Source organism: Sinocyclocheilus rhinocerous, unplaced genomic scaffold (genome assembly GCF_001515625.1).
Source record: "Sinocyclocheilus rhinocerous isolate Xijiao unplaced genomic scaffold, SAMN03320098_v1.1 scaffold1694, whole genome shotgun sequence".
Lineage (NCBI taxonomy): Eukaryota > Metazoa > Chordata > Actinopteri > Cypriniformes > Cyprinidae > Sinocyclocheilus > Sinocyclocheilus rhinocerous.
Genome location: NW_015626863.1, coordinates 923,993 through 950,405, shown reverse-complemented (window position 1 = coordinate 950,405; position 26,413 = coordinate 923,993). Strand labels below are relative to the sequence as shown.

Genomic DNA, 26,413 nt, shown 5'->3' with positions numbered 1-26,413 from the left:
TTTTTTTCCTGTATTTTTTATCAAATAAATGCAGCCTTGATGAGCATAAGATACTTCTTTAAAAAACATTACAAGTCTTACTGATCCCAAACTTTTGACCGGTAGTTTTTTTTCTCTTCTTCTTCTTCAGTAAATTGGATATCAGACATCAAAATGAACAATTATCAAGGTTAATTTTAAAATGTGTAAAATATTTAAGATTAATTGAACTGATCCTGAAACCGATTTCAATTTGGCATCAGTTTATTGCATTGAACTGATTTTGTTGACAATATGATATTACATAATTATTTACAAAGCAGGACATTAAAAAAAAAATCCAACATATTCTAGGTCCAGATGTGGCATTAATAATGCAACCACATGGATTTAATATCTATAGGTCAGTAATTTAATCAATACAATATAAAGACACTAAATGGCCATTGCCAACTTTAAGGACATTTCCATTGATGTAGTATATATATATATATATATATATATATATATATATATATGAGCAATATCATCTCATTTCAAATTCAAATTCACACACGATCAGTTTCCATTGATGTAGTATATATATATATATATATATATATATATATATATATATGAGCAATATCATCTCATTTCAAATTCAAATTCACACACGATCAGAACACATGGAGCAATCCTTTAATAAAAGAGTTTCTTTGGCAAAACAGAAAATTAAGTAATTGTGCTGCTAAGAGAACAAAGTTAAATTCATATTATTCATATTATTTTGCACAGTATGTTTTAAGGTTTTGTAATAGGCACCTCGGTTTTTGCTCCATGGTTTTGCTCCTGGATTTGGTTTGTTGTTGTCAGATGGGAATGTTTTGATCTTTTCCCCCTGAAAACAGTCGTCTCCTCCCCGTTCTCTCCTTCTTCTTGCTCCAGTCTTCCTCTCTTCACGAAGTGCTGGATCCTGGACTCCAAACTCTCACAGCGCGGCCGGTCCAGAAGAGGCTGGTACTTCCTCTGCCTGGAGCCCTCCATGAGCCAACAATGCAGAGATGTCATCTCTAAGAAAACAGAAACAAAAACTGTTTTACAATGGTTTTTACAAGCTACTTTTTTGAAAAACATCAGACATTATGTTAGTATTTCATTCCAGACATACAAGTCAATCGTTTTTGAGTCGTAGTTTCAGCATGGACGCACACCTGGGTTTGTTTTCTGAAGGCCTTGGATCATGCCAAGCAGAACTTGGGTTTTCACTGCGTTCTGAACCCAGTGTTGGTGCAGAGAGTTCAGGACGTGGTTCTCCTCCTCCGTTTCATTCCTCCAATTCACACCCTCGAAGTGGCAGTCATACAGCACCAAAGGGTAATCCACCGCCATACTATAAAACACAGACAACTTTAATTAACAGTCACTAATTTAGTCAAGAAAAAGTTCCTACAGATCTGAAATTTTAGTATTGTGAAAGATCAAGTTCTTGCTGGTCAAAGCAATATGCAACTTCACATGGAATCCAGAATTAGCTATGGAAATACTGAAATAAAACTCACCTGTATTGAGGTTTCCTTGGGTTTTTCTCCACATCCAGCAGCTGATCAATGATTTCTGGAGCTTCAAGCTTCTGTCCAATATGCAACAGCAAAGCCATCATGCAGCGAACCTGGAAAAGCAAAGTTATTGGTTATGTTCAGAATGGAATGCTAGCTACTGCTGATAAACACTGTGGTGTACACGGTGTACTATTTTTTTTTTTTAAATAGCAAAGACACCTTGCTAACTTCAATAAAATCGAATACATCAAAACTCAGCAGGAAAATAATAAGGTTATTGACTACATACTGAAGACAATTTCAACAAATGTATAAATATTAACTTTTTTGACACCAATGTTCTCCACTGTACGCAACGATATTTGAAAATGTATTTTAATCTATTGTCACGCCTACTTTCTGTTAAAAAATAACAATTTGAATTAAAATAATTTGATTTATTAAACCGTTTTAGGAGTTGAATGCTTTTCAGGTTTTAAGATTTTATTAATTTACTTGACTTTTCCAGGCAGTGTTATTATAGTTAGCTAAAACTGAAACCATGTAAAAATAAATTGTTAAATTAAATGTTAACAGAAATAATATATTTTTAAAAAACGTATTTTATGTCATCTAGTTGCCAAGGAAACATTTCTCATTTTCATTTCGTTTTACTTAATGTACTGAAATAACTAAAACTGAAATAAAAATGAATGAAAATTATACAGACATATAAAAAACTAAACAAAACCGGTAACACAGTAAGGTTTCATTTATTAACATTAGTTAACTATATTAGTTAACATGAACTAACAATGAAAAATACTTCTACAACATTTATTAATTTTAGTTCATGTTTAGTAATACATTATTAAAATTCAGTATTGTATTTGTTAACATTAATGCACTGTGAACTAACATGAACAAACAATTCATTTTTACTAACATTAACAAAGATTAATAAATGCTGTAAAACAATTATAGTGAAAACTAATTCACATTGTTAGTTCATGTTAACTAATGCATTATCTAATATTAACAAATGAAACCTTATTGTAAAGTGTCACCAAAACCTAATAAAGATAACAGAATCACTACAAAATGACTAAAACATTAACAAAAATGTAAATGAAAATTGAAAATATATATAAAAAAATAGAACTAATTCAAACTATTAATAGAAACTATAATAGTATCTCAATGATACTTAAATAACACTGTTTCCAGGTCTAGAACCCAAGACAGTAGACATTTCTGGTGCTTGAAAGAAAATACAATTCTTTAATAAGTTATTTTAGCTCATTCTAAAGCTTGTTTTGTCTAACTGCATGTCATTTAAAGTCATCTTGAAACCCCCTTGAAAGTATTCTGAGACCCCCTGGTTGAGAACCACAGCTTCAGCTCTGAAGGCCTCCAGTATGAGATGAGCTCCTCACCTGGTGATAGAGGAAAGCAAGACCTTTGACCTGGAAGACATAGAGTTTGTGAGAACCCGGAAAATATGAAAACATGATCAATATCATAAACTCACAAAAATTCAGTAGATCACAGTACCTGAGAGAAAGCACTGACTCCTTTATCTGTGCGGCCGCAGCGGTGATAGGTGGAGGTCTGTCGGTCCTGGATCAGTTTAGTCTGCAGCAGTGCCTCAAAAAGCCGGGCTTCAACGGTGTTGTCTGTGTTTTCCTGGACAGCGAAGCCCTGATATTGCCAGCCGAGATACGCCAGCCGCAGTGCCACATGTCTGCGAGGATAGGCAGAGAAGTCGAAGGGCCTCTCTGCTCCTTGTTTCTTCTGTTTGGATCGGTTCTCTCCACCTTCCTGATGTTTGGAGCTCTCTGTTTGGAGAATGGCTGATGTTTGAGTCCTCTCCTCTGTCCCAGCTCCATCTCTCTCTATTTTCAGCTGAGCTTTCAGTCTCTCCACCTCTTCCTCCAAAGCCTTCACACGAGCCAGCAGGACTTCTTCTGACATGATTACAACAAACACAGATCTATGAAATAAATAACAGAGAGATCCATATAAAAGAACTGCATTATCACCATATGCATGCATGTACATGCACACATGCATATGGTGATAATGCATGTGCATTATCACCATATGCATGTGTGCATGTACATGAATGCAGTTCTTGCACACGTTAACAATAAACAGAGATTTGTGTAATAATTCACAGAGAGCTTAATAATGACATTAATTCATGATTACCGTACCGTAATAATACGGTACATGTATGTAGTCCTCAAACAGATGCTCCTGTAGACTAGAGGTGTTTAATGTGCAAATCTCCACGTGTTTGCGTCCTATCAACTTTCTGGGCTTCTTAATCATTTAATAAATATAGTTTATAAAAACAAACATAAAATACAAACATATTTTCATTTAACTATACTCACATCCTTCCCGAAGCGTCATTAAAATAGCGAAATTATAAATTCTAAAGAGTAACTTTTAAACCCAGCAGGGTGCATTGGCTTCCGTAAGGACGCCCGTCAAAATAAAAGTCGTAACATATTTACACAGATTTGTAGCATTGATTTATTCCACTGAGTGTGATATATATATATATATTTTAATTGTTGTATCGTCCTCATTATTTTAAAAGAATAAAATAAAACGTATACCTTAAATGCAATTTAAGTCACTTTGGATAAAAGTGTCTGCCAAATCCGTAAATGTAAATAAAATGTAAAATAAAACAAAATTTAATTGAATGTAAAATTAAAATAAAAATGAAATAAAACAAAACAAAACACAATAAAATAAAATAATTTAAATGTATACCTTGAATGCAATGTAAGTCTCTTTGGATAAAAGCGTCTGCAAAATGTAAAGAAATGTAAAATTAAAGCTAAATTAAATTAAAAATTCACAAATAAACAAAATTAAATGAATACATGCATTTTGTCATTTTTCTGTAATTGATTTAACGGTTTATTAAATATGTAAAAATATTTAAAAATTATAATTATTATCATAATCATCATTATTATTTGATTATTATTTATCATAGTTTTTTATATTTAAATATGTGCCATTCAAAGTTTGTTTCCCGTTCCAAGGGTACGTCCTTATCTACCTAACCAGCTTTAAGAGATTTTCAGTAAAGCTGTTTGATTTATTACCATAATAAATTTGCATTATACAACCCACTTGAACTAGAAAGTGTCATTGATGACAGTTTTCTATTTCTTTAATTTTCTTCCTGACAAACAGAATGTTTATGTTTGTGCTGCTAAACAGCCTCATAAAAACAGTTGTTTGTCAATACAGAGATCACACATCGAATAGAACGGGATCATGTGATGAATACAACCGCGTTTCCCCCTTTTCTGTCAATCTGGAGTTCTTATTGGCTGAAGCTCCACCGAGGCCCTTCAGACAGTCTCGTGATTGGTCGTCTGCCTCTCCATTGACACACATTGCTTCCTGCTCACGCGAAGGAAATCGATAGTAGAAAAGTTCACATTTTGAACTCGACATCTGCAGCGCCGATGCAGCTGACGTCACAGAACTCAAAATGATACACTGTAACCGCAGCGCGTTTTGTTTGTTACATTGTTGCAGTCGGTCTGCAGCGACTTTCAGACTCTCGCGCATATGAGAGCGAAGGCCAGCGACAAAAGCCAGTCCAGAGCTGTGGTGGATCTGCTCCGGAGACTGCTGGGAAACAGATCTCGGGATTTCATCGTGTCAGTCAACAGGACTCTGTCTAATGACACTCTAGACGTGTGTGAGCTGCGATCCGCGAAGAACAACAAGATCCTGGCGGTGGGCAGCACGGGGGTCGCGGTGGCCACCGGTATATACAACTATCTCAAATACTTCTGCAACTGTCATGTGTCCTGGTCTGGAGATCAGTTAAATATCCCCCGACCCCTGCCTCCTCTCACCGGCGTCCTGCGCATCAACACCCCGCACAGGTAAATGTATTCTTAACAGTTTAAATGAAACGTCTAATGATTCAACAAAATAGTTTTTATTGATTGATACTGATTGACATTTTCAGTGATTAGAGTCAATAAATCATAAGTAAAACCTATATATTTATAATTGTTGAAAGTTTCATATACATATTTTAAAGTTTTAAAACATATAAAACATAAAAAATGAATTATTATATATTTATATATATTGTTTTTATTATTATTATTATTATTATTAATACATATTTTAAAGTTTTAAAACATATAAAACATAAAAAATGAATTATTATATATTTATATATATTGTTTTTTTTATTATTATTATTATTAATTTGTCACTGACCCATAGGTGAATGACATTATAAATAAAGAATGCCACAACTAAATGACATCACAATGCAACTAACAAGCAAATGATGTACATACAAAATTGTCTATATTATATATTGTGTTTTTGCTTTTTTGTACATTGTCTATTTTGTCTATTTTTATATTATTCTTTTTATTATCTGTGTCCTGTCTTGTCACTGTCATTCTGTTGCACTGTGAAGCTTCTGTCACTAAAACAAATTCCTCGTATGTGTAAACATACCTGGCAATAAAGCTGATTCTGATTCTGATTCACAATAGAGGTGATTTCAGGTTACAGGGAACGTTCTCTTGGATAACGTTCTGGAAAGGTTCTCTCGAGGTTATGAACTAACGTTAAACATTAAAGTTAAATGTTAAAAGAACATTCCAATCATTTTTGCTAAATGTTAAAATGGAATGTTCCCTTAACGTTTGCATAACCAAAAAAAAAACAAACACGCACACAAAAAAAACTTTTTTAAAACATAAAAAATGAATGTTTTCATAACTTGATGGGAACATTAGCAAAACGTTCTTTGAAGATATTTTGGTTAGCAGTGATTATTGTGATGGGATTTGAAAATCGTTAGGTAAACACTCTCCAGTTTTATCAAAAATGAATACCTTTAATAATTGAAATTAATGAAGCTCTGGAGAATGTTTCAAACCAAAATGTTCCTATGGTGTAGTTTTAGCATTAATATTTTTTTGTCACATTTATTATATGCATGCATTTTCATTCTTAAATCATAGATTTTGCAAATTTCTTACTCCTAGGGGCTGAAACTCATAGCAGTTCCAGCTGTTCAACATTCATGTTGTCCATTTCTCTTTTCTAGATATTTTCTAGATATATATTCTCATACTTGGACTAAAATAAAAATGAGATAATAGGGATATTCGCCGATTTAGATATTATCATATCAATCAACATATTCCTCTTTATGCCCGTTCTAAATCTATTGTTAGTTTTGTTGTATAATTTTTTTTCTTTCATTTTTTTGTGAATTTTGTGTAAAATATTTTCATTTCAAATATTTTGTAAATGTTTTCATTTAATTTGAGAAATGATCAGGTATTAAAAAAATCCATTGTGTATTTTGTCAAATAATTGCAAACAGACTGATATTTAATGTCTCTTGTAGCACAGATCTCAAACAAATCACTAGTTACATCACTAGTTTTCTCAGTGTGATTAAGATGAACTCTTTAATGTACTTTGTCCAGATTAGAGCAACTATAACCATCATTTTAACCTGACTAATGCACTAAAACACTTTATTAGCTGTCTTGATAAGATTGTCTGTGTCTTTTGTTTGTTCGTTTGCTAATTTGTATGTTTCTGCAGGTAGCTCATCATTCTGTGAGCAGTTGTTTTTGTTTCTTCTGCATGTTCTCGTGTTCGTCCACTCAGGACAGCCCTCACTGTGTTGTGTGTGTGATTTGTAGGACAATGAAAATGCAACATTGTTGATACTTCTCATCGCTATTGTTCATGTGGATGTTATGTAGAAGCCGGACGTTTCTTTGTTGTCCGGTTGTGTTTGTCTTGTTAGTTCTGCATGAGCTGGCCTGTACTATGTCACTCTCAGAGACGCCGGCGGGCAGTGAATTCCACACAATGTGAATATGACGTTATGAATGAGGTCATGTTCTTTACAGCTCCAAAAAAGAAAATAGTATCGATGCCAGATATGTCACAAGCTGGTTAATGTGTGGAGGAACTACTGCAGCAAATTAATTTCATTTAGTGTAATTCTAGGTTCAGGTACTATCAGAACGTATGTACCCAGAGTTACTCCTCCGTGTGGTGGGACTGGCCCAGATGGCAAATGGAGATTGATTGGATGGCACTGAATGGCATAAACCTTCCTCTGGCATTCACTGGACAGGAAGTGCTATGGCAGGAGGTGAGAGGATTTCTTTAAAAAATGGCTTGTCTCTTGAGAATTTTCAGTCGTGTAAATTAATATTTTCAAGTGTATGTTGTGTTTTATGTTCGTCTGTTTCTTTTCCTGTTGTACTGTAGGTTTATCTGTCTCTCGGTCTGAACCAGACTGAGCTGGATCGCTTCTTCACAGGTCCAGCTTTCTTAGCGTGGAACCGCATGGGAAACCTGTTTCAGTGGGGAGGACCACTTCCTCAGTCTTGGCACGTCAAACAGCTCTACCTGCAGGTACTGAACATCTTAAAAAAAAAAAAAAAAAAAAAAAAAACTTTATTGGAGGGATGTGATCTTATTTTTCTAAGTGGTCAGGGTTAGGATTTTTTCATTTTTTATTATATTTTTTTATTTTTTGGAACAATTTTGAACATACATTACATAAATTTGTTCTAACATATAACAAACAATATACAAAAGTAATATATAAAGAAAAACACGACGAAAAGTTTAACACGACAACGATGTAGTCAAAAACGGAAAAGTTTTTCCCTTGCGTTTTTAAAAAGTTTCACGTATACACGACAACGTTTTCAAAACGATTCGCGTTTACACACATCCGCGAAAATGGGCATGAGATCTTTTGGGATGATACCTGTATTGCCTGCTTTTTCAGGAATCGTACCTGAAGGTATTACCAGGTAATATTCCTCAAAATGTGTAGATTTCTTAGATTTTTCATTGGTGTAGATTTCAATCTTGAAATTTAAAGTGGTGTTGGTTATCTTTTAAATTTCTAAATGTATCTAAATGGCCAATGCAATAAGAATGTGCAAAGAACACATCACTTCTATTTCCTTCTCTTTAGCAGATATTTGAGAGCGAAGACGGGAGTAATCACATTTAGCAATGCCTTTTAGGTTGTTCCCCCAAGCAAATGTGACCAAGCTGAACCCCTGGAGCCATTTTAACTGCACCTACTCCTCCGCCTATGTGCTTGACCCACGCGATCCACTTTTCCAGCGAATAGGAGCGCTCTTTTTGACCCAGGTCATTAAGGAGTTCGGAACAGACCACATTTACAACACCGACACCTTTAATGAGATGGTCCCAGCCTCTTCGGACCCCGCTTACCTGGCGTCTATCAGCCGTGCCGTTTTCAATACAATGACTTCAGGTAACTACCGTTGTTACCCCTTTCTGGTTAGTGTGGGAAATAATTCACGTGATAGATGTTGAATTTACTCATGCTTCTTTGGGATTGCATTTGCTCTAGTTTTAAAACCCACAAATGACCCGCTTATTTTCTGGGGCACAGTTGGGGTTCCCAACCCCGTGATGGGATGAAGCACGGCGTCCTCACAACTGCTCACACGGATGCGTTGGTCTCTTATTCTCTCCTTTTACTCTCTCTCTGGCAGTGGACCCTCAAGCAATTTGGCTGATGCAGGGCTGGTTATTTATCAGTAACCCTTCGTTCTGGAAACCAGACCAGGTCAAGGCACTGTTACACGGCGTCCCCCTGGGGCGCATGATTGTCCTGGATCTCTTTGCTGAATCCATGCCTGTCTACTCTTCCACAAACTCCTTCTACAGCCAGCCGTTTATTTGGTGCATGCTGCACAACTTTGGAGGGAATAGCGGTCTGTTTGGAACGGTGGAAAGCATTAACTCCGGCCCCTTCAATGCCATCCGCTTCCCGAATTCAACCCTAGTGGGTTTGGGTTTGACTCCCGAAGGCATCGAACAGAATCCAGTCATTTACGAACTTATGAGTGAGCTGGCCTGGCGCAAAGAACCCGTCAACCTTTCCAAGTGGGTGTCGCTGTACGCCCTGCGGCACTACGGTAGTATGGATGAGAACCTGACGGCGGCCTGGCAACTCTTGTTTCATAGTGTGTATAACTGCACTCTTCCGCAATACAAGAACCACAACCGGAGTCCATTGGTACATCGTCCGTCCCTGCGGATGCAAACAGACATTTGGTACGAACCGACTGACTTCTACAAAGCATGGAAGCTTCTGTTCGAAGCCGCGCCAGGGTTAGCCACTCTGGAAACTTTCCGGTACGATCTTGTGGACGTGACGCGACAAGCGCTTCAGCTTCTTACAACGGAGTTCTACAAGGAAATACGAAATGCTTTCCAGGTAAACCCAAACTTAAGAGTTATGCCTGATGTCGATGAACTAGCAAGAAATTGCTCAAATTGATAAGTTATTTTTGTATTTTGTCAAATAAAAGCTGTACTTTTCATACTTGTTTAGTGGTCTGCCATAAAGAAATTCTTTCAAATGCCTTCCCATGAAATATTTACAGTATATTACAGCCTTCATGAAGATTTGAAGAATGAATTGCACAAACTACTCCTGTTTCTAGCCCTGAAAAATTGCAATTGTGAAATTGTGTATAAAGATTTCAATGAATTTCTGAATAATTACCCTCATTAGATCTTGATCTGAAAAGTGGGGTTATTTCAGGAATAACATTTTTAGGCTGATAAAAGCATACATTTCATTATATCTGGTACAGAAAAACTACAATATTATGCAGTTATGTAATGTAAACCGTAAAACTAATTGTTGACAAAACATGAGGCACAAATGTAAAATGTGTTAAAACGTGCTCTTCATATCAAAGGTACTCAATTATTCAATCACATAACTACATTCATTCATTTACAGTGATAAGATGAGAAATGTTCATGTTTGAATAGGGACGGAGGAAGTGAAAGGCGCTGAACTACACTTCCCATGATTCATTAGGGCAGGAACTCCCTCTGTTAGCCAATCATCAGTCAGTATTCCAGCACATGGCTGTCTAGGTCAACTGGTGGACGTGAGTTCGCTCTACTGAGCAAAACATTAGTGTTTTATATAGTCATTATGACGAAGACTGATACCAGACAGTTGTCTTCTGCAATAATATCCCACATTTTGCATTTTCCAACATCCTGATCGGCAGAATATACCTCAGGTACGTTAGGTTTTGCTCAAAGTAGTCTGGCGCTACAGTATGTTGTTCCGGATCAACTGTGTTGTTTTGTGCTAATCTGGAATAATTTATGGATAAATATATAAGATATCAACAATTTTTCAACGTCTGTAGTTGCTGTAAATTATTAAAGTATTCAATGAAGTTCTATCTGCATATGTGTGTGTATGAAATTCCTCTAATCTGTTATTTTCCGTTTTATTCTAAATATTAGTAATTTTTTAAATGTTTTATTGGATTTTAATCAAAAGTTCCACGATTGAGAGCAATATGTCTATTCTAATTATTAAGGTAATTTTTGTCATGTTTTATTGAATTAATTAAAATGTGTGTGATTCTAATTATTATGGTAATTTTTGTTACGTTTCATTGAATTAATTTAAAAAATGCATGATACATATAAGAGCTATATTTTTAAAGATTCTTTTTTATTTTAATTATTGGTGTAATTTTTACCAGGTTTTATTGAATTAATCAAAATTTGTATATTCTAATTATTACAGTAATTTTTCTCATGTTTTATTGAATTATTCTAATCAAAATATGCATTCATTTCATATGAGAGCTATATTTTTATAGATTCTTTTTTTATTTTAATTATTAGAGTTATTTTTGCCAGGTTTTATTTATACAGCACAGTTTAATCAGTGTGCAAATTTCAAAATGCAGTGATATTTCTGTTCTGTTCTCTTATTTCAAATCTCTTTGAAGATCAGAATTCTATTCGTCTTATAGCTCAATTCTCAAAATAATAAAATAAGGTAGAAAAATATGCATGTGTGTACTTACAAATTACAAGTACTTAAAACAATTTAAAGTTGCAATATGTGCATATGTAAATAATAGTCCAAGATACCTAATTCTATATTTATTTACATTTATTCATTTGGCAGATTTTTATGCATGTACATTGCATTCAAGATATACATTTTCATAAGTATCTCTTTATGGAACTGCATAAATAATGTGTTAATTTGAATCAGATCTGTATTATATCTTTCAGTGTCTAAGATCAGAAAGTTGTCAATCATGTCCATGTTCAGCACCGGTATCCTGGTCCTTACGTCTCCGTTACACGTCCTCCCTCTCCGCATCGCGCCTGTCCTCACGTCTGCCGCCCAGGTGGTCGAGCGCACACTGTACGTCCATCTCCACCCCGGCCTCAACCTGAGCACAGGTGGCCAGGTGCGGCCCGTCTACATCCCGCCCGTGGTGGATCTCTGCGCTCTCATCTCCCGCCTTTACAGCAATGCCGCTGACATTTGCGCGCACCTTGACGTCAGGGCCCAGGTGGTCGAGCGCACACTGTACGTCCATCTCCACCCCGGCCTCAACCTGAGCACAGGTGGCCAGGTGCGGCCCGTCTACATCCCGCCCGTGGTGGATCTCTGCGCTCTCATCTCCCGCCTTTACAGCAATGCCGCTGACATCTGCGCGCACCTTGACGTCAGGGTGCTGCTCAGTAACGTCCGTGCCCAATCTGTGGTGTTGAGCGGAAGCAGCGGCCCTTTTCCCACCCCGCAGACGCTGTCCCACTCGCCAGAAGTAGTGCTGACAGACTTCCCCATCCAGGATTCAGGCCAGTCCTCGCTGGTCACCCAGTGCTTGCAGAAGTACGCGGGTCACTGCTACGTCTGTAACCCGACTCTCTCATCTGTGCTTTTGTACCCACGACTAAAAGAGGTCGAGGAAGATGATGATAGAGGAGGAAGTGGTGCACAATTAAAACCTTTAGAGACGTTTAGTGATGTGGTGGTTGGCGGCACTTTTGACCGTCTGCATGGGGCCCACAAGACGCTGCTGAATATTTCCTGTCTGATGGCCAACAGACGCTTTGTCATTGGTGTGTGTGACCAGGAACTACTAAAAAGTAAGTGGAGACCCTCTAGAAAGCTTTGAACGAATAGTTCACCCAAAAATTTAAATCGTTGCATCATCTGAACAGATTTGGAGAAATTTTGCATTTTAGCATCACTTGCTCACCAATGGATGCTCTGCAGTGAATGGGTGCCGTCAGAATGAGAGTCCAAACAGCTGTTAAAAACATCACAATAATCCACAAGTTTTGAAGTTAAAAACATCTTAATGATAGATTTGGTTCTTATAAACATGCAACTTTTGGCTTTACAAGATGTTAATTGATGGACTGGCAAGTGATGACATGCTAAATCTGTTCAAAGCAGCTCTAAAAAAAAGCTTTAAAAGTTGATCTACGTGGTAGTTGGATGAATGTGGAGTAGAGTTTGAGACGTTTTGCCACCGTTGTTATCAACTGATAAACGCTTGGAAATGTGTCAAAACAGTTTGGACTGCAAAAAAATGGTCTAATTTTTTTGTAGTCATTTCTTAAATGTGTTCTGCTTTTTGTGTAGAAAAGGTCTTGAAGGAGTTGATAGAGCCGTATTTAAAGAATCATGGCATTGTGTAACTGCTGTGTAATTTAATGAAGACCATTCAGTTATGTGCATGTTGGTCATGTGATGCATGATTTAGCTCAGCTCTCTATTGCTGTTCTTTTTGAGATTATGTATTTATTCATATAAAGTACCATTGAAAAGTTTGGGGTTGGTAGGATTTTTTAAATGTTTTGAAAGAAGCCTCTGCTGCTCACCAAGGCTGCATTTATTTGATCAAAATTACAATAAAAACAGTAATATTGTGAAATATTGTTACTATTTAAAATAACTGTTTTCAATTTTATTATTTGGTAAAATATAATTTATTTCAGTGATCAAAGCTGAATTTTCAGCATCATTACTCCAGTGTCACATGATCCTTCAGAAATCATTCTAATTTGCTGCTCAAGAAACATTTCTGATTCTTATCGATCAGATAAATATAATTGAATTCAGAACACATTTTCCCTCCTGTTCACATTGTATTTATGTGTGCGTTTGTTTTTCAGGAGCGTCTGAGAGCTCTGACAGATATTGTGTGGCCTGAGATTGCTCTGCTGGTGAAGAAAAGAATAAAACAAGCAAAGGAACAGGGTGAAGCATTTATCACTTTCATCTCATGCTCTATCTGAACTTTTTCTGTTTTAAGTGTGATTAATTCTCACTTCTTCTTTTCAGGTAAGCGTGTCTGTGTGGTGGATGCGGCCGTGTTGCTCGAGGCGGGGTGGACATATTTGGTGCATGAGGTTTGGGTGGCCACCATCCCAGAGGAAGAGGTGCTAAAGCTTTAATATAGACACGCTTTTGTTTTTTTTTTAAATACTGTGAGGTCGAAAGGCCTGAAACCATATTCTGGGATTTAAACATTAAAAAAACAGCAAAAAAATTTGAAAAATTTGAAATTTGAAAAATTAAAAACAAAGAGCTTGATATATAAGAAATATTTCAGATTGTGCACTGCTCAAAGATTTTTGTTTGAAAGAAGTCTCTTCTGCTCACCAAGGCTGGAATTAAGTGATCAAAAATACAGTAAAGACAGTAAAATTGTGAAATACTATTGCAATTTAAAATAGCCGTTTTCTGTTTAAATATATTGTAAAATGTGATTTATTTCTGGGATCAAAGCTGAATGTTGAAAACGTAGATTTTTTGTGTGGAAATGGTGATACTCGTTTTTTTTTTTCAGGATTATTTGATAGAAAGTTGAAAAGAGCAGCATTTATTTGAAATATACATTTTTTGTAACATTATAAATGTATTTACCGTCAGTTTTGATTAATTTAATGTGTCCTTGCTGAATAAAAATATGAATACATTTTTTTTTTTTTAAATCCGTCAGTCCCCATAATCTTGTGGTTAGTGCGCCGACATATAGCGCAACTGCGGGGGCCGAGTTCAATTCCCGTCTCGTGGTCTTTTGATGATCCCATTTCCCTCTCTCCGCCCAATGCTTTCCTGTCCTATCACATTAAAAACTCACTTCTTCTTTTCAGGTAAGCGTGTCTGTGTGGTGGATGCGGCCGTGTTGCTCGAGGCGGGGTGGACATATTTGGTGCATGAGGTTTGGGTGGCCACCATCCCAGAGGAAGAGGTGCTAAAGCTTTAATATAGACACGCTTTTGTTTTTTTTTTAAATACTGTGAGGTCGAAAGGCCTGAAACCATATTCTGGGATTTAAACATTAAAAAAACAGCAAAAAAATTTGAAAAATTTGAAATTTGAAAAATTAAAAACAAAGAGCTTGATATATAAGAAATATTTCAGATTGTGCACTGCTCAAAGATTTTTGTTTGAAAGAAGTCTCTTCTGCTCACCAAGGCTGGAATTAAGTGATCAAAAATACAGTAAAGACAGTAAAATTGTGAAATACTATTGCAATTTAAAATAGCCGTTTTCTGTTTAAATATATTGTAAAATGTAATTTATTTCTGGGATCAAAGCTGAATGTTGAAAACGTAGATTTTTTGTGTGGAAATGGTGATACTCGTTTTTTTTTTTCAGGATTATTTGATAGAAAGTTGAAAAGAGCAGCATTTATTTGAAATATACATTTTTTGTAACATTATAAATGTATTTACCGTCAGTTTTGATTAATTTAATGTGTCCTTGCTGAATAAAAATATGAATAAATTATATATTTTTAAATCCGTCAGTCCCCATAATCTTGTGGTTAGTGCGCCGACATATAGCGCAACTGCGGGGGCCGAGTTCAATTCCCGTCTCGTGGTCTTTTGATGATCCCATTTCCCTCTCTCCGCCCAATGCTTTCCTGTCCTATCACATTAAAAAGCCCATAAATATAACTTTAAAAAAAGCCAAACTTTTGAACGGTAGTTAGTGGCATTGATTGTGACTTTTTGTCAGATTTTCTTCCATTGAAGCTCAAGAAGATTTTTCATCTTTTCACTCAGACTGTATTGAATTTGTGAAGAAAAGAGTTTTAAATTCAAAACATTTACTAGTAATCACAGATTTTTGCATCTCACTACATAAATAACAATATTAGGACATTCTAGATGTGTTAACTCTCTCTTGGTTTCAGGCAGTGAAGCGTATAGTCCAGCGAGACGGTGTGAAGGAGGAAGACGCCTTGAGGAGACTGAAGAGCCAGTGGCCGAATGCACAGCTAATAGAACATGCTAACGTAGTGCTGTGCACACTCTGGGAACCTGACGTTACTCAGAGACAGGTACACACACACCAGATCAGGAACGACTCGATGGATGATGGGCTTTATTAACCTCAAAACATGCAGCTCATCATTAATGCATGTGTTTCCCCAGGTGTTGAAAGCCTGGAATCTATTACAGCAGCGGATTCAGAAGAGACAAGAAGAAATCAGACCTTCACCCTGAGACAGGCTTCAATATTAATACGTTTTCAAAATGTAGTGAAATATTTTAGTTCATTTCAGAAGCATAAATGAGTGACTGTTTGTTTAAAGGCACAATATGTAAGATTTTTTTATTAAAATATCCAAAAACCATTAGAACAGTGTTATATATTTTGCTGACTTGTGTACTTACATTATCCCAAATGTTTCGAAGAATGTTTAAATCCAGAGAAATAAGCAATTTTAACTAGTGACACGGACCGTGTCCATAGTGTCATTGTGTCACCTGCCAATGACGTCATAACCCCTCGATTTCCGGTTTTGTTTTGTAGAAAAAACACCAAAGACGCTTTAATATGTTGTGCGTTTTAATAGACCGGTGACGACCGCACAGAGTAGCATTATAACAGAACTTTCAAATGTATCTAGTATGATAAAACAGCACTGTTTTTTCCCCCCACATACTTCCGGTCGAAGGAGCGGAAGCGGTCGACTGTGGCATAATAAAAGCTCCACTGCTTTCGAGCCGTAAAATGTTGTGCGTTTTAATAGACCGGTGACGACCGCACAGAGTAGCATTATAACAGAACTTTCAAATGTATCTAGTATGATAAAACAGCACTGGTTTTTTCCCCCACATACTTCCGGTCGAAGGAGCGGAAGCGGTCGACTGTGGCATAATAAACGCTCCGCTGCTTTCGGGCCATGTGTCGCGCTCGTTTCGCTTCGACGGCTTTCAGCCTCACCCTGCTTCATTCTACTACGTTAATAAATCACTAGCTCATCCATGAACATGATTTCTGCCCGAGTCCCGTCGCACGACCAGAAGGAGCGGAAGCGGTCGACTGTGGCATAATAAAAGCTCCGCTGCTTTCGGGCCATGTGTCGCGCTCGTTTCGCTTCGACGGCTTTCAGCCTCACTCTGCTTCATACTACGACGTTAATAAATCATTAGCTCATCCATGAACATGATTTCTGCCCGAGTCCCGTCGGATTGCATCGGCTGTGGGGATGAAGACCACAACTCCCATGATTCCACACTCCGTCAGGGCGTCATCAAACTACGCTTTTGATTGTTTATTTTGAATACACGCCCTCTAGCGGCGAAAATTACATATTGTGCCTTTAAGTCATGTACCATTTGTTTCATCAAACACCTGTAATCTTCATAAGCAAATGAGCCAGTTTGAGTTCTTATGTGGCTCTTCTAATGCAGTAAAATAGATTTGGGACAGAAAACACCTTGAGCACTTTTAATAGATCTGCAATATACAGTTTACCATTTGTTCTTGTGCCGGTTATTGAATATTGTCATATTTGGTTGTTGCATTGCCATTTACTTATTTTTCTAATCGCTGTGAGTTATTTTCAGTGGAAAAGTCTTTGACCATGATTGTGGTGTAGATTATACATGCTCTGAAAGAGAAGACGGTTATTAATCTATATTGTGCCTCCTGAAGACCAAAGTTAAAACTGAATGACAGATTAACCCATAACAGACCAACTGGTCAGTGATTTCAGGCAAATTTACAAAATGATTTTTGATGTATTCATGGATTAGCCATTAAAAATAAAACATCTTAATTTCATAAAACTTTAATACATTTATTCTTCATATATACACATGCATGCACAACAAATGTAACATTTTAAAATTTCTTTGTCTTAAATTAAGCAGAATCAAATCATGCCCAGGTTCTGTAGAAAAACACAATGCTCAAACAAAATTAATGGCTAAAATGTTTCACACCAGGGAAAATTATAGAAATTAAACTTGAAACTAACATTAAGATTGTGGAGTAAATCGTGACTTAATCAACAATAGAACAATTCAGAAATTGTGAATTACAACAGCTTTGAGTGACGTAAAACATGTCGATAGTTTGAAAACACTTTTGTTTCAATCATTTTTGCACATGGTTCCAAATATTCCGTTTTGCATTAGAAATCTGCCATTTTCTTTACACTTATCATAGATTTGATGTCCTAGAGTTGCACGGTGAGTCTGGCAGAACACCGCGCCTGCCCCAGGCTGTTGGACGCACAGCATTTGTAAATCCCAGAATCCCCTGGTTGTACTTGAGCAAGGGTGAGTGTGCAAGTGCCGTTCTTATCATAATGCATCTGAACGCGTCTGGTCTTCTCCAGCGGCGCTTCATCAAACAGCCAAACCACTTCAGGGTCAGGATATCCTGCAAACAGAAGTCATTTCAGAGAATTATGGTCCAATAAAAACCCTGCTTCACAGTCTTGTACTGCAGGAGGATCTTGAAAAGATGCAGCAATTTTAAACAATCAATCACACTAGCCATGCATTTTCATTTCTGCTGGTTTGCAAAAGTGTCTGGTATCACCTCTTTTCAAAAACATGAAAAATGCTTTTTTGCCAAACACTGTAAGCAGTACTGTACCTTGTATTGTGCAGGCCAGGTGCACCGTGGCTCCGCAGCTCTCAGTGAGGTCATGCAGGGCTCGATGGAAACGTGGTTCACTCCACAACTGTTTTTCCAGAGATGCCACAGCTTGTTCGGCTTCTTTCCCCAGAGCATTCGCTGAAATCGCAGGGACATGATAAGAGGGCAAACCAACAGAATTGCAAAAGTAATGTGTAATGGCTTTCTAAACACTGCATCAGTTGGACAAACAGATTCTCACGTGTCTTACCATCTACAGAAATGGAGGGAGAATGCAGTGCATCAGATTTGCTGCAGCGAACCATCCTTTTCAGCGCAAGCAGGGCTTTACCGGTTTTCTGCGAGACAGAACAGATGTGCGCATGATTCGCAGTTTTAAAAGAAAAAAAAAAGTAATATTTATGACCACCTGAAAAATCAAGAACCATCAGAGATCTTGATTCTAAAACAGCTGCAAGTAAGTAACTTCTTAAATTTCATACCTTCCATTTCCGTCGGGCCAGGAACCTTCTCATCTTGTCTTTGTTAAGGGATTTGGTTGATCTGGAGTTTGAGTCATCAAATAAAGCTATCCAGGGATGAGCTAATGCTTTCTCACATGATAGTCTTGTTCTAGGAGTGTAAAAATAGAATAAAAAAACTCCGCATACAACAATAGAATGTGAGACTTGAATAACTTTTGCCATAACCATTACGCATGACCGTTGTTGAATAAAGTTGAATAAAACATGCATGATGTGACCATGCTAATTTCTCGATTCACATTTCTTCATTCACCTTTTATCCTCCCTCAATAGGCCACTGATGAAATCTTTGGCCTCATTGGTGATGCCATCAAAACTCTCAGGGTTAAACTCCCATTGCGCTGCAGTAACCAGAGCTAAGGTTTCGGCATCGCTGTTTCCCTGGAATGGAGACTCGCCACTCAGTCTGGGAAACGGTGGAAAAGAAAATTGAAAGTGCACATATTAGTAAATAGAAATGGAGGTGGAGGCCATAAACTGCTTAATTCTAAGCTCTTACAGGATGTAGCAGATGACGCCAATGCTCCACATGTCAGTGGCCAGATCTACAGGCTCATAATTGACTACCTCTGGGGCCACAAACTCCGGAGTCCCATGTAACACCATCAGATGTTTCCCGGGCTCTGAATAAATAAATATTTTATATACTTTATTATATAAAATGTTATATAATTCATATATACATAACATGCATTGAAATAGTCATCCGTATGAAAAGTTAGTTTTGTATTTTATATATGAAGTTTTTGACACTGACAGTTTAATTCCAAGACGTGATAATCAATCCTCTCAAGTTTCAGTACAAAAACCATGCACAATTTCTAAACGCATAAATGTTAGAAATGTATTGCTGGAAACATGTTACAAAGTCTGAACTACGTAGTACTGAACTGTGGAGTTAAACAGACCATTAAAGGGTTTTGCACCATTTTTGTGTTCAGGATTTTTTTTATGGGCGGGGCTGAAATCATGTCTCGATGACACACTGGAGCCACTGAGCATGGCCCCTCCCCTAACACTTAGTTACAGCCTACAGTTTGCTAGCTAGCTATGCCTGCGTCACGTAAATGCGTATTACCAGGTTGCGATCATTTACAAAATAGCTCGGTCTCCTTATTTAAATTTCCTAAAAACGATGATATCAAGAAGAGGTGGATTAAGTTTGTAAAGAGGCACCTTGATGGAGAGCTGAGGATCACCACCAACACCCGCCTTTGCAGTGAACATTTTACACCGGATAGTTTTATAAACTTTCATCGGAGACAATTGGGATTCACTGATAATCCGCTGTTACTGGTGAACGGGGCCGAGCCGACTATCTCCCGCCCCGGCCTTCATCCTTCCGTCCCGCCGACATCTGGTGCCATCGTCGGCAGTACGCACCCACCAATTAGTGTAAGTTGCATTGTGTTCTTATGTTATAATTATAGTAGTGTCGCGTAGCCAGAGCTTCAGGCTGACGGCATAAGGTCTGGGGACCTTGGCCGCGTTGAATGGCCAAGGACCGCCCAATAAGCCACATGACTGACAGGTAACGCAACCAATCACATTTCGTTTTGTGCTGCGTCATGTTTTGGGGCGTGGAAATGTCCCCACAATAACAGACCGGTGTGGAAAACTTTCGGACGCATTTTAAAGGGTCATGAAACCCTAAACTAAATTTTCTGAGATCTTAACAGATTTGTGTGTGTTGAGCATCATTAAAGCAACGTTGGCATCTGTAAGCTTTAATTGTAGGAAAAAACTGGGTAATTGAGCTTTTCTCCGCTATTTTCGTCTTCCGGGTTTAAAATCGTGGCGACGTCACAGGTTGACGCATAGGTGTCTCATAATTATTCATGAGACTGAGTTCTTATCCTATGAGAAGACACTGTCTCTTAATTATTCATGACAGCACCTGATGCTTTCCAATAAAAGACCTGTCAAACTGTGAGTCCGCAGTGTTACCAACTTGGCGACTTTGTCGCTAGATTTAGCGACTTTTCAGACTCCTTTAGCGGCTTTATTTTTTTTTTTTCCAAAAAGCGACTAGCAACAAATCTAGCAACTTTTTGGACAAACCTTATACGAGTCCGACTCTCTAACCATTAGGCCACGACTTCCCCTTAGCGACTCTAAATGTCACCAGTACTGTCCTGCACGAGCACGAGGTCTTGTTTCCCCGCTGCAGTCACCCTCTGAGCGTAAAGAAGAAGAAAGTTTGGCAACAGGAAAGACGTTTTAATGTCAAGAATGCGTATTGGACATAGAACATGTACTTATAGAGTGAGATGCATATGAAGGAGCAAGATTTCAACTAATTCAAGCTTTAGGATCGAATAAATAATTTTTCACTTCAGGTTCTGTTAGGAAATGGCCCAAAGCAATCAAGAATATTTCATGAATTAATTATTTTCTTAAAAGAAACAAGACTGATAAATAGAATTTAGGATACAGTTGTAGTAAATAAAGCGGAATTATATTTAAAAAATTTTGTTTTATTTTGGCTATAGTTCTCAAACTTCCAATCATTATGCGCTCCACACTCCTATCCAGTAGGTGGCGGGAATGCACCATTTAAGTTGGTTTGCCAACCGCCATTAACACCAGAAGAAGAACTCCCATTACTTTCCTGCAGAGACCTATACTTGTTTCAAGTAGGGTTTAGCTACTTTCCATTGCAAATAGTTGGCAACACCGAGACCGCGCAGTAGTTAGGAGTTTATAGTATGGGTCGCAAGTGTTTGTTTCGGTGGTGTAAAAGTTCGGGTGCGTTGCACGGCTTTCCCCCCGATGCCGTCAGGGCTAGACTCTGGCTGCGGGCGGTTGGTTGGCCGTCAACTACCGACACCTCGAATATGTTTGTGTGTAGCAAGCATTTTTCTCGGGAGAGCTACGAGAACTGGAGAATGGTGGACTTTGGCCTTGCTCATCAACGCAGTTTGCGTTTGTTGAGTAATGCGGTACCAAATCCCGAGGATTTTTCTGTCCCGTCAAAGGCGGTATGTATGCGTGTAAAATTTAACTCTTAACAGTTTTACTTGCCTTTTGCTGAATAAGCACTCGTTATAATAATTTAGATATTTCGATAATACCCCAGTTGTACGGAACATGAGGGGGTTTGTCGTCACGGCATCTTTGTTTCAAGTCGGAACGTTAAAGAACGCGACACACGTCTCCCAGAAATTCTGTAGAACTCAACCAATCAGATGACGATTGGTTGAATTCTACGGCGAGTGGGCGTGGTTTCAGCGCGGACAGTTATATTTTTTTTAATAACTTCTGTGGACTAAAAAAAAAAGCCGTGAGATCACATGATCAAACGCCTCTTGCTCATTGGCTGACGCTGCAAAACCGGTCAAAATCCCTTTCCCTAAGGGAGACGCGATTAAAAATAAAATTCAAAACACTGACCCACACTCCAGCACAGTAGGTGGCGGAAATGCACCTTAAAATGTTAGTTGCCACTAAACAAGAAAGATGATGATCCTGGAAGCGCTGCGCTGGTTGTTTACAGCAGAGGATCAGGGATGCTGTATGCAAGTTTCGTGCGTTTCTTTCTACATTTTGACTTTGGTCCTGGTGGGTTTTTTAAAAAAAATGCACAAGTGTACATTTCCAGGATCCAAGAACTTCAAGAAAAAAACCTGCGAGTACGTAAGAGTGCATTAGCGAGCCTTACAGGTGACAGGGTGACTTTTCACAGATTTCCAGTGAACGGTCCTGAGCGACTGAAGCGTTGGCTGCTGTTCATCGGGATATTACTTTAACTATTCGATACTTAAAGCACATGAAGTTGTGCAGTGAACATTTTTCACGAGACTATTTCAGAGCAGATGAGGTTAAGACAGGACGATATCTTACAAATACAGCTGTGCCTGTGACTTATTTACAAAAACCAGAGGTATGCATGGAAACAGCTTGGGGGATCTTTGAGGAGGTTAGAGTTAAGGATGCATACATTTATATTTATTTTTAAAACTTATTTTACGATTACTTGATGTATAGGCCAATGCATTATAAAGTAGTGTAATTTACACCCTATTAAACCGTAAGACGGTTTGTTTTAGGAGACTGTGAGAGGTCTATCACTGATCAGCCAGGACTTCAATTCAGAAGTTTCGGAGGAAGAAATGGATCACTGTTATGCATCAACCGCTGAGACAATACAAGCTCTGCCCAAGAAGCGAAAGAGGACAGACATGAAGCGGGAGAGAGACAGACTGAGGCAGAAAAACAGAGTAAACATCGGCGAGGAATATTCCAGATGGAAAGCGCTGAAGGTGGAGAAAGGCATGAAGAATGACATGGAAGTTGCTTGTTATCTGCTGGACAGGTAAAGAACTAAATTATGTACACGCAGAGCTGGGTAGATTAATTACATATTGTAGTCCATTACGTTACTGATTACAAATTACGTGACAAAAATTGTAGTTAACGTAATTACATTACACATTTTAGGTAATATAATCAGATTTTGATTACTTTTAGATTACTTTTTAACCTAACTCGTTTATCACATTGATTTAAATAGTAAAATCTTGTGTACCATATTGATATAAAAATGCAAAGAAAAAAAAGTGCATTAAACATTACATATTAAAAATAAAATTCAAAACACTGACCCACACTCCAGCACAGTAGGTGGCGGAAATGCACCTTAAAATGTTAGTTGCCACTAAACAAGAAAGATGATGATCCTGGAAGCGCTGCGCTGGTTGTTTACAGCAGAGGATCAGGGATGCTGTATGCAAGTTTCGTGCGTTTCTTTCTACATTTTGACTTTGGTCCTGGTGGGTTTTTTAAAAAAAATGCACAAGTGTACATTTCCAGGATCCAAGAACTTCAAGAAAAAAACCTGCGAGTACGTAAGAGTGCATTAGCGAGCCTTACAGGTGACAGGGTGACTTTTCACAGATTTCCAGTGAACGGTCCTGAGCGACTGAAGCGTTGGCTGCTGTTCATCGGGATATTACTTTAACTATTCGATACTTAAAGCACATGAAGTTGTGCAGTGAACATTTTTCACGAGACTATTTCAGAGCAGATGAGGTTAAGACAGGACGATATCTTACAAATACAGCTGTGCCTGTGACTTATTTACAAAAACCAGAGGTATGCATGGAAACAGCTTGGGGGATCTTTGAGGAGGTTAGAGTTAAGGATGCATACATTTATATTTATTTTTAAAACTTATTTTACGTTTACTTGATGTATAGGCCAATGCATTATAAAGTAGTGTAATTTACACCCTATTAAACCGTAAGACGGTTTGTTTTAGGAGACTGTGAGAGGTCTATCACTGATCAGCCAGGACTTCAATTCAGAAGTTTCGGAGGAAGAAATGGATCACTGTTATGCATCAACCGCTGAGACAATACAAGCTCTGCCCAAGAAGCGAAAGAGGACAGACATGAAGCGGGAGAGAGACAGACTGAGGCAGAAAAACAGAGTAAACATCGGCGAGGAATATTCCAGATGGAAAGCGCTGAAGGTGGAGAAAGGCATGAAGAATGACATGGAAGTTGCTTGTTATCTGCTGGACAGGTAAAGAACTAAATTATGTACACGCAGAGCTGGGTAGATTAATTACACATTGTAGTCCATTACGTTACTGATTCCAAATTACATGACAAAAATTGTAGTTATTAACGTAATTACATTACACATTTTAGGTAATATAATCAGATTTTTTGATTACTTTTAGATTACTTTTTAACCTAACTCGTTTATCACATTGATTTAAATAGTAAAATCTTGTGTACCATATTGATATAAAAATGCAAAGAAAAAAAAGTGCATTAAACATTACATTAAAGGTTTGTAAAGGAACTGCAAATGCGGAGTTAAATAGTAAAATCTTGTGTACCATATTGATATAAAAATGCAAAGAAAAAAAAAGTGCATTAAACATTACATTAAAGGTTTGTAAAGGAACTGCAAATGCGGAAAAAACACTTCATATAATTGAAATTATTTTTGTTAATCCAGTGGTCAAAATGCTGTGTCGTCTCAATTTTCTGTGAAATTACAGCCATCTGATTAATGTCCACAAAACTGGAAGACTTTCTGAATGTGTACAAGCGGTAGGCTATTTTAGAAAGGAACATTTAAAAGATGGAAAAGAGGAATTAGGGAGATTCAATAAGTTATGAATAACAAATTATGAGTAGTCAGAACACAAAGACAGAATAACACACAAAAAAAAAAAAAATCGATACGACATTCACAAGGTGGAAAGAGTAATGATGCACAAGTTGCTGCTTTTCTGTTGGACGGATAAGCGAATTCAAATGCAACAATTTTGTTATTAAACAAATTTGTTACAAAATGGTCTGCACTTTACCCAAATATTAATTTAAGGTATGGACTGTGCCAAATAAATTTGTTTAATAATAAAATAAATTTTATTTTAAAATCATTCATCATTATTCTTGTAAGAAGTATCAAAGTCAATTTAACCATAATATTTCTCCACTCTGCTCTTTCTGCCAAGAGGAAGAAGAATCTATTTCACATTTGTTCTATTTCTGTTACTATTCTAAACAATTCTGGCTTCAATGATCAGCTCTGTAGTATTTCCAGCAGTAAGGTTCCTTTCCATTCTAATATTTCTGACAATAAGGAGCTAGATGATGTTTTAATGATGGGTAAACACCAGATCCACAAGGCTAGATGCCTTAAATTTAAAACCAGCTGCAAAATATTTGCTTCTGTTCTACATTGTCACCACTTCAAAAAGTCTCCTCAAATGAAAAAAAAACAACAACCTCTGAAGACATCTCATATTATAGAACGGTTTAAGTAATTTGTTAATTTTTTTCCCTCTCTCTCCTCTGTATTCCCCCATATGTTCTATATTATTTGTTTTTGTATTGGATTATATTTCTGCAATAAAAAAAAAAGTTAGGGAATTAATTGTCCAACAGACCATGATCTACTAAGAGACGGTCATGCTGATCCACGTCGACAGATGGCAGTGCTGGTATTCGTGCTTGAAGCACAAAGAGCGAGAGAACTATTAAACTCTTTAAAGCTACTCGATTAAATGATTGCGATTTGATAGAAGTGAGCTTGATTACTAAAGAGAGTACATTAAAATATACTTACTGACTAAAACAACATTATAGGCTTGCTGTAGTGAATGGGGGTTTGTTTAAGTGTGGCGGCTCAGATTTGGTAGGAAACCGCGCGTTTACGTCACGTCCGGCAACACAAAGTCTGGCGCGAATGATTGTGTTAGGAGATTAGCGGTTACAATAAATGAAGGTAATTTTAGAAACAGTCAGCTAGTCATCACGGATTATGGATCGCTCTAAACTGAAACCTTCGCCTCGGACCGCACAGAACCTGCTAGCGAAACGGGAAAGCAATAGAGTTCACAGCAAAACTAGAATCAATATCGGCAGAGCGTTCGAGCGGTGGCGACAGTTCCGAGATCTCAAGGGATTTAAGAGTGACCCGGAGCTGGCTTTTTTTCTTGCTGGACAGGTTTGATATTTTAGTTGCGGGATGGATACCAAGGACTATGTAGATATCTAGCAAATTTTATCAGTTTCGTATGACCTTTTGGTAACCATGGTTACACATCAAGCAGTATGGCGCCAGCTAACGTA

At 37.5% G+C, this 26,413-nt stretch overlaps 6 protein-coding genes across 6 annotated transcripts in view; 4 read left to right on the top strand and 2 right to left on the bottom strand.

The window, feature by feature from the left end:
- LOC107717642 (THAP domain-containing protein 1-like) overlaps positions 1–975 on the top strand; it is a 5,585-nt gene extending 4,610 nt beyond the window's left edge. Inside the window, exon 4 of the mRNA XM_016524457.1 lies at positions 904–975. The gene's annotated coding sequence lies outside the window, so the exon portion shown is untranslated. The remainder of the gene's footprint in view (positions 1–903) is intronic.
- LOC107718083 (tRNA pseudouridine(38/39) synthase-like) lies at positions 579–3,992 on the bottom strand. Its single transcript, XM_016525033.1, has 6 exons — positions 3,896–3,992; positions 3,051–3,489; positions 2,933–2,989; positions 1,518–1,627; positions 1,170–1,348; positions 579–1,028 (listed from the first exon to the last, which is right to left on the bottom strand). The coding sequence occupies exons 2-6, from the start codon at positions 3,468–3,470 to the stop codon at positions 760–762; spliced, it is 1,035 nt and encodes a 344-aa protein (XP_016380519.1). The 5' UTR covers positions 3,471–3,489; positions 3,896–3,992; the 3' UTR covers positions 579–759.
- On the top strand, positions 3,564–9,870 carry LOC107718074 (alpha-N-acetylglucosaminidase-like). Its single transcript, XM_016525021.1, has 7 exons — positions 3,564–3,572; positions 5,040–5,422; positions 7,539–7,686; positions 7,806–7,973; positions 8,292–8,359; positions 8,579–8,835; positions 9,080–9,870. Exons 1-7 carry the CDS (start codon positions 3,564–3,566, stop codon positions 9,868–9,870), a joined length of 1,824 nt encoding a protein of 607 aa, XP_016380507.1.
- Positions 9,871–10,469: 599 nt separating this feature from the next.
- LOC107718069 (bifunctional coenzyme A synthase-like) lies at positions 10,470–16,024 on the top strand. The gene is made up of 8 exons (XM_016525010.1): positions 10,470–10,628; positions 11,651–11,773; positions 11,942–12,521; positions 13,024–13,073; positions 13,557–13,641; positions 13,726–13,823; positions 15,590–15,736; positions 15,831–16,024. The coding sequence occupies exons 2-8, from the start codon at positions 11,681–11,683 to the stop codon at positions 15,900–15,902; spliced, it is 1,125 nt and encodes a 374-aa protein (XP_016380496.1). The 5' UTR covers positions 10,470–10,628; positions 11,651–11,680; the 3' UTR covers positions 15,903–16,024.
- A 1,488-nt stretch (positions 16,025–17,512) lies between these two features.
- The window catches only part of LOC107717461 (myosin light chain kinase, smooth muscle-like), a 15,187-nt gene continuing 6,286 nt past the window's right edge, over positions 17,513–26,413 (bottom strand). Inside the window, exons 8-13 of the mRNA XM_016524227.1 lie at positions 19,318–19,441; positions 19,072–19,224; positions 18,777–18,906; positions 18,545–18,632; positions 18,292–18,432; positions 17,513–18,072 (exon numbers count right to left, since the gene is read on the bottom strand). Of these exons, the coding sequence (XP_016379713.1) occupies positions 17,867–18,072; positions 18,292–18,432; positions 18,545–18,632; positions 18,777–18,906; positions 19,072–19,224; positions 19,318–19,441 (842 nt within the window). The 3' untranslated portion in view covers positions 17,513–17,866. The remainder of the gene's footprint in view (positions 18,073–18,291; positions 18,433–18,544; positions 18,633–18,776; positions 18,907–19,071; positions 19,225–19,317; positions 19,442–26,413) is intronic.
- LOC107717535 (uncharacterized) overlaps positions 19,726–26,413 on the top strand; it is an 8,980-nt gene continuing 2,292 nt past the window's right edge. The window contains exons 1-2 of the mRNA XM_016524317.1: positions 19,726–20,213; positions 22,868–23,133. Coding sequence (XP_016379803.1) covers positions 19,869–20,213; positions 22,868–23,133 — 611 coding nt within the window. The 5' untranslated portion in view covers positions 19,726–19,868. The remainder of the gene's footprint in view (positions 20,214–22,867; positions 23,134–26,413) is intronic.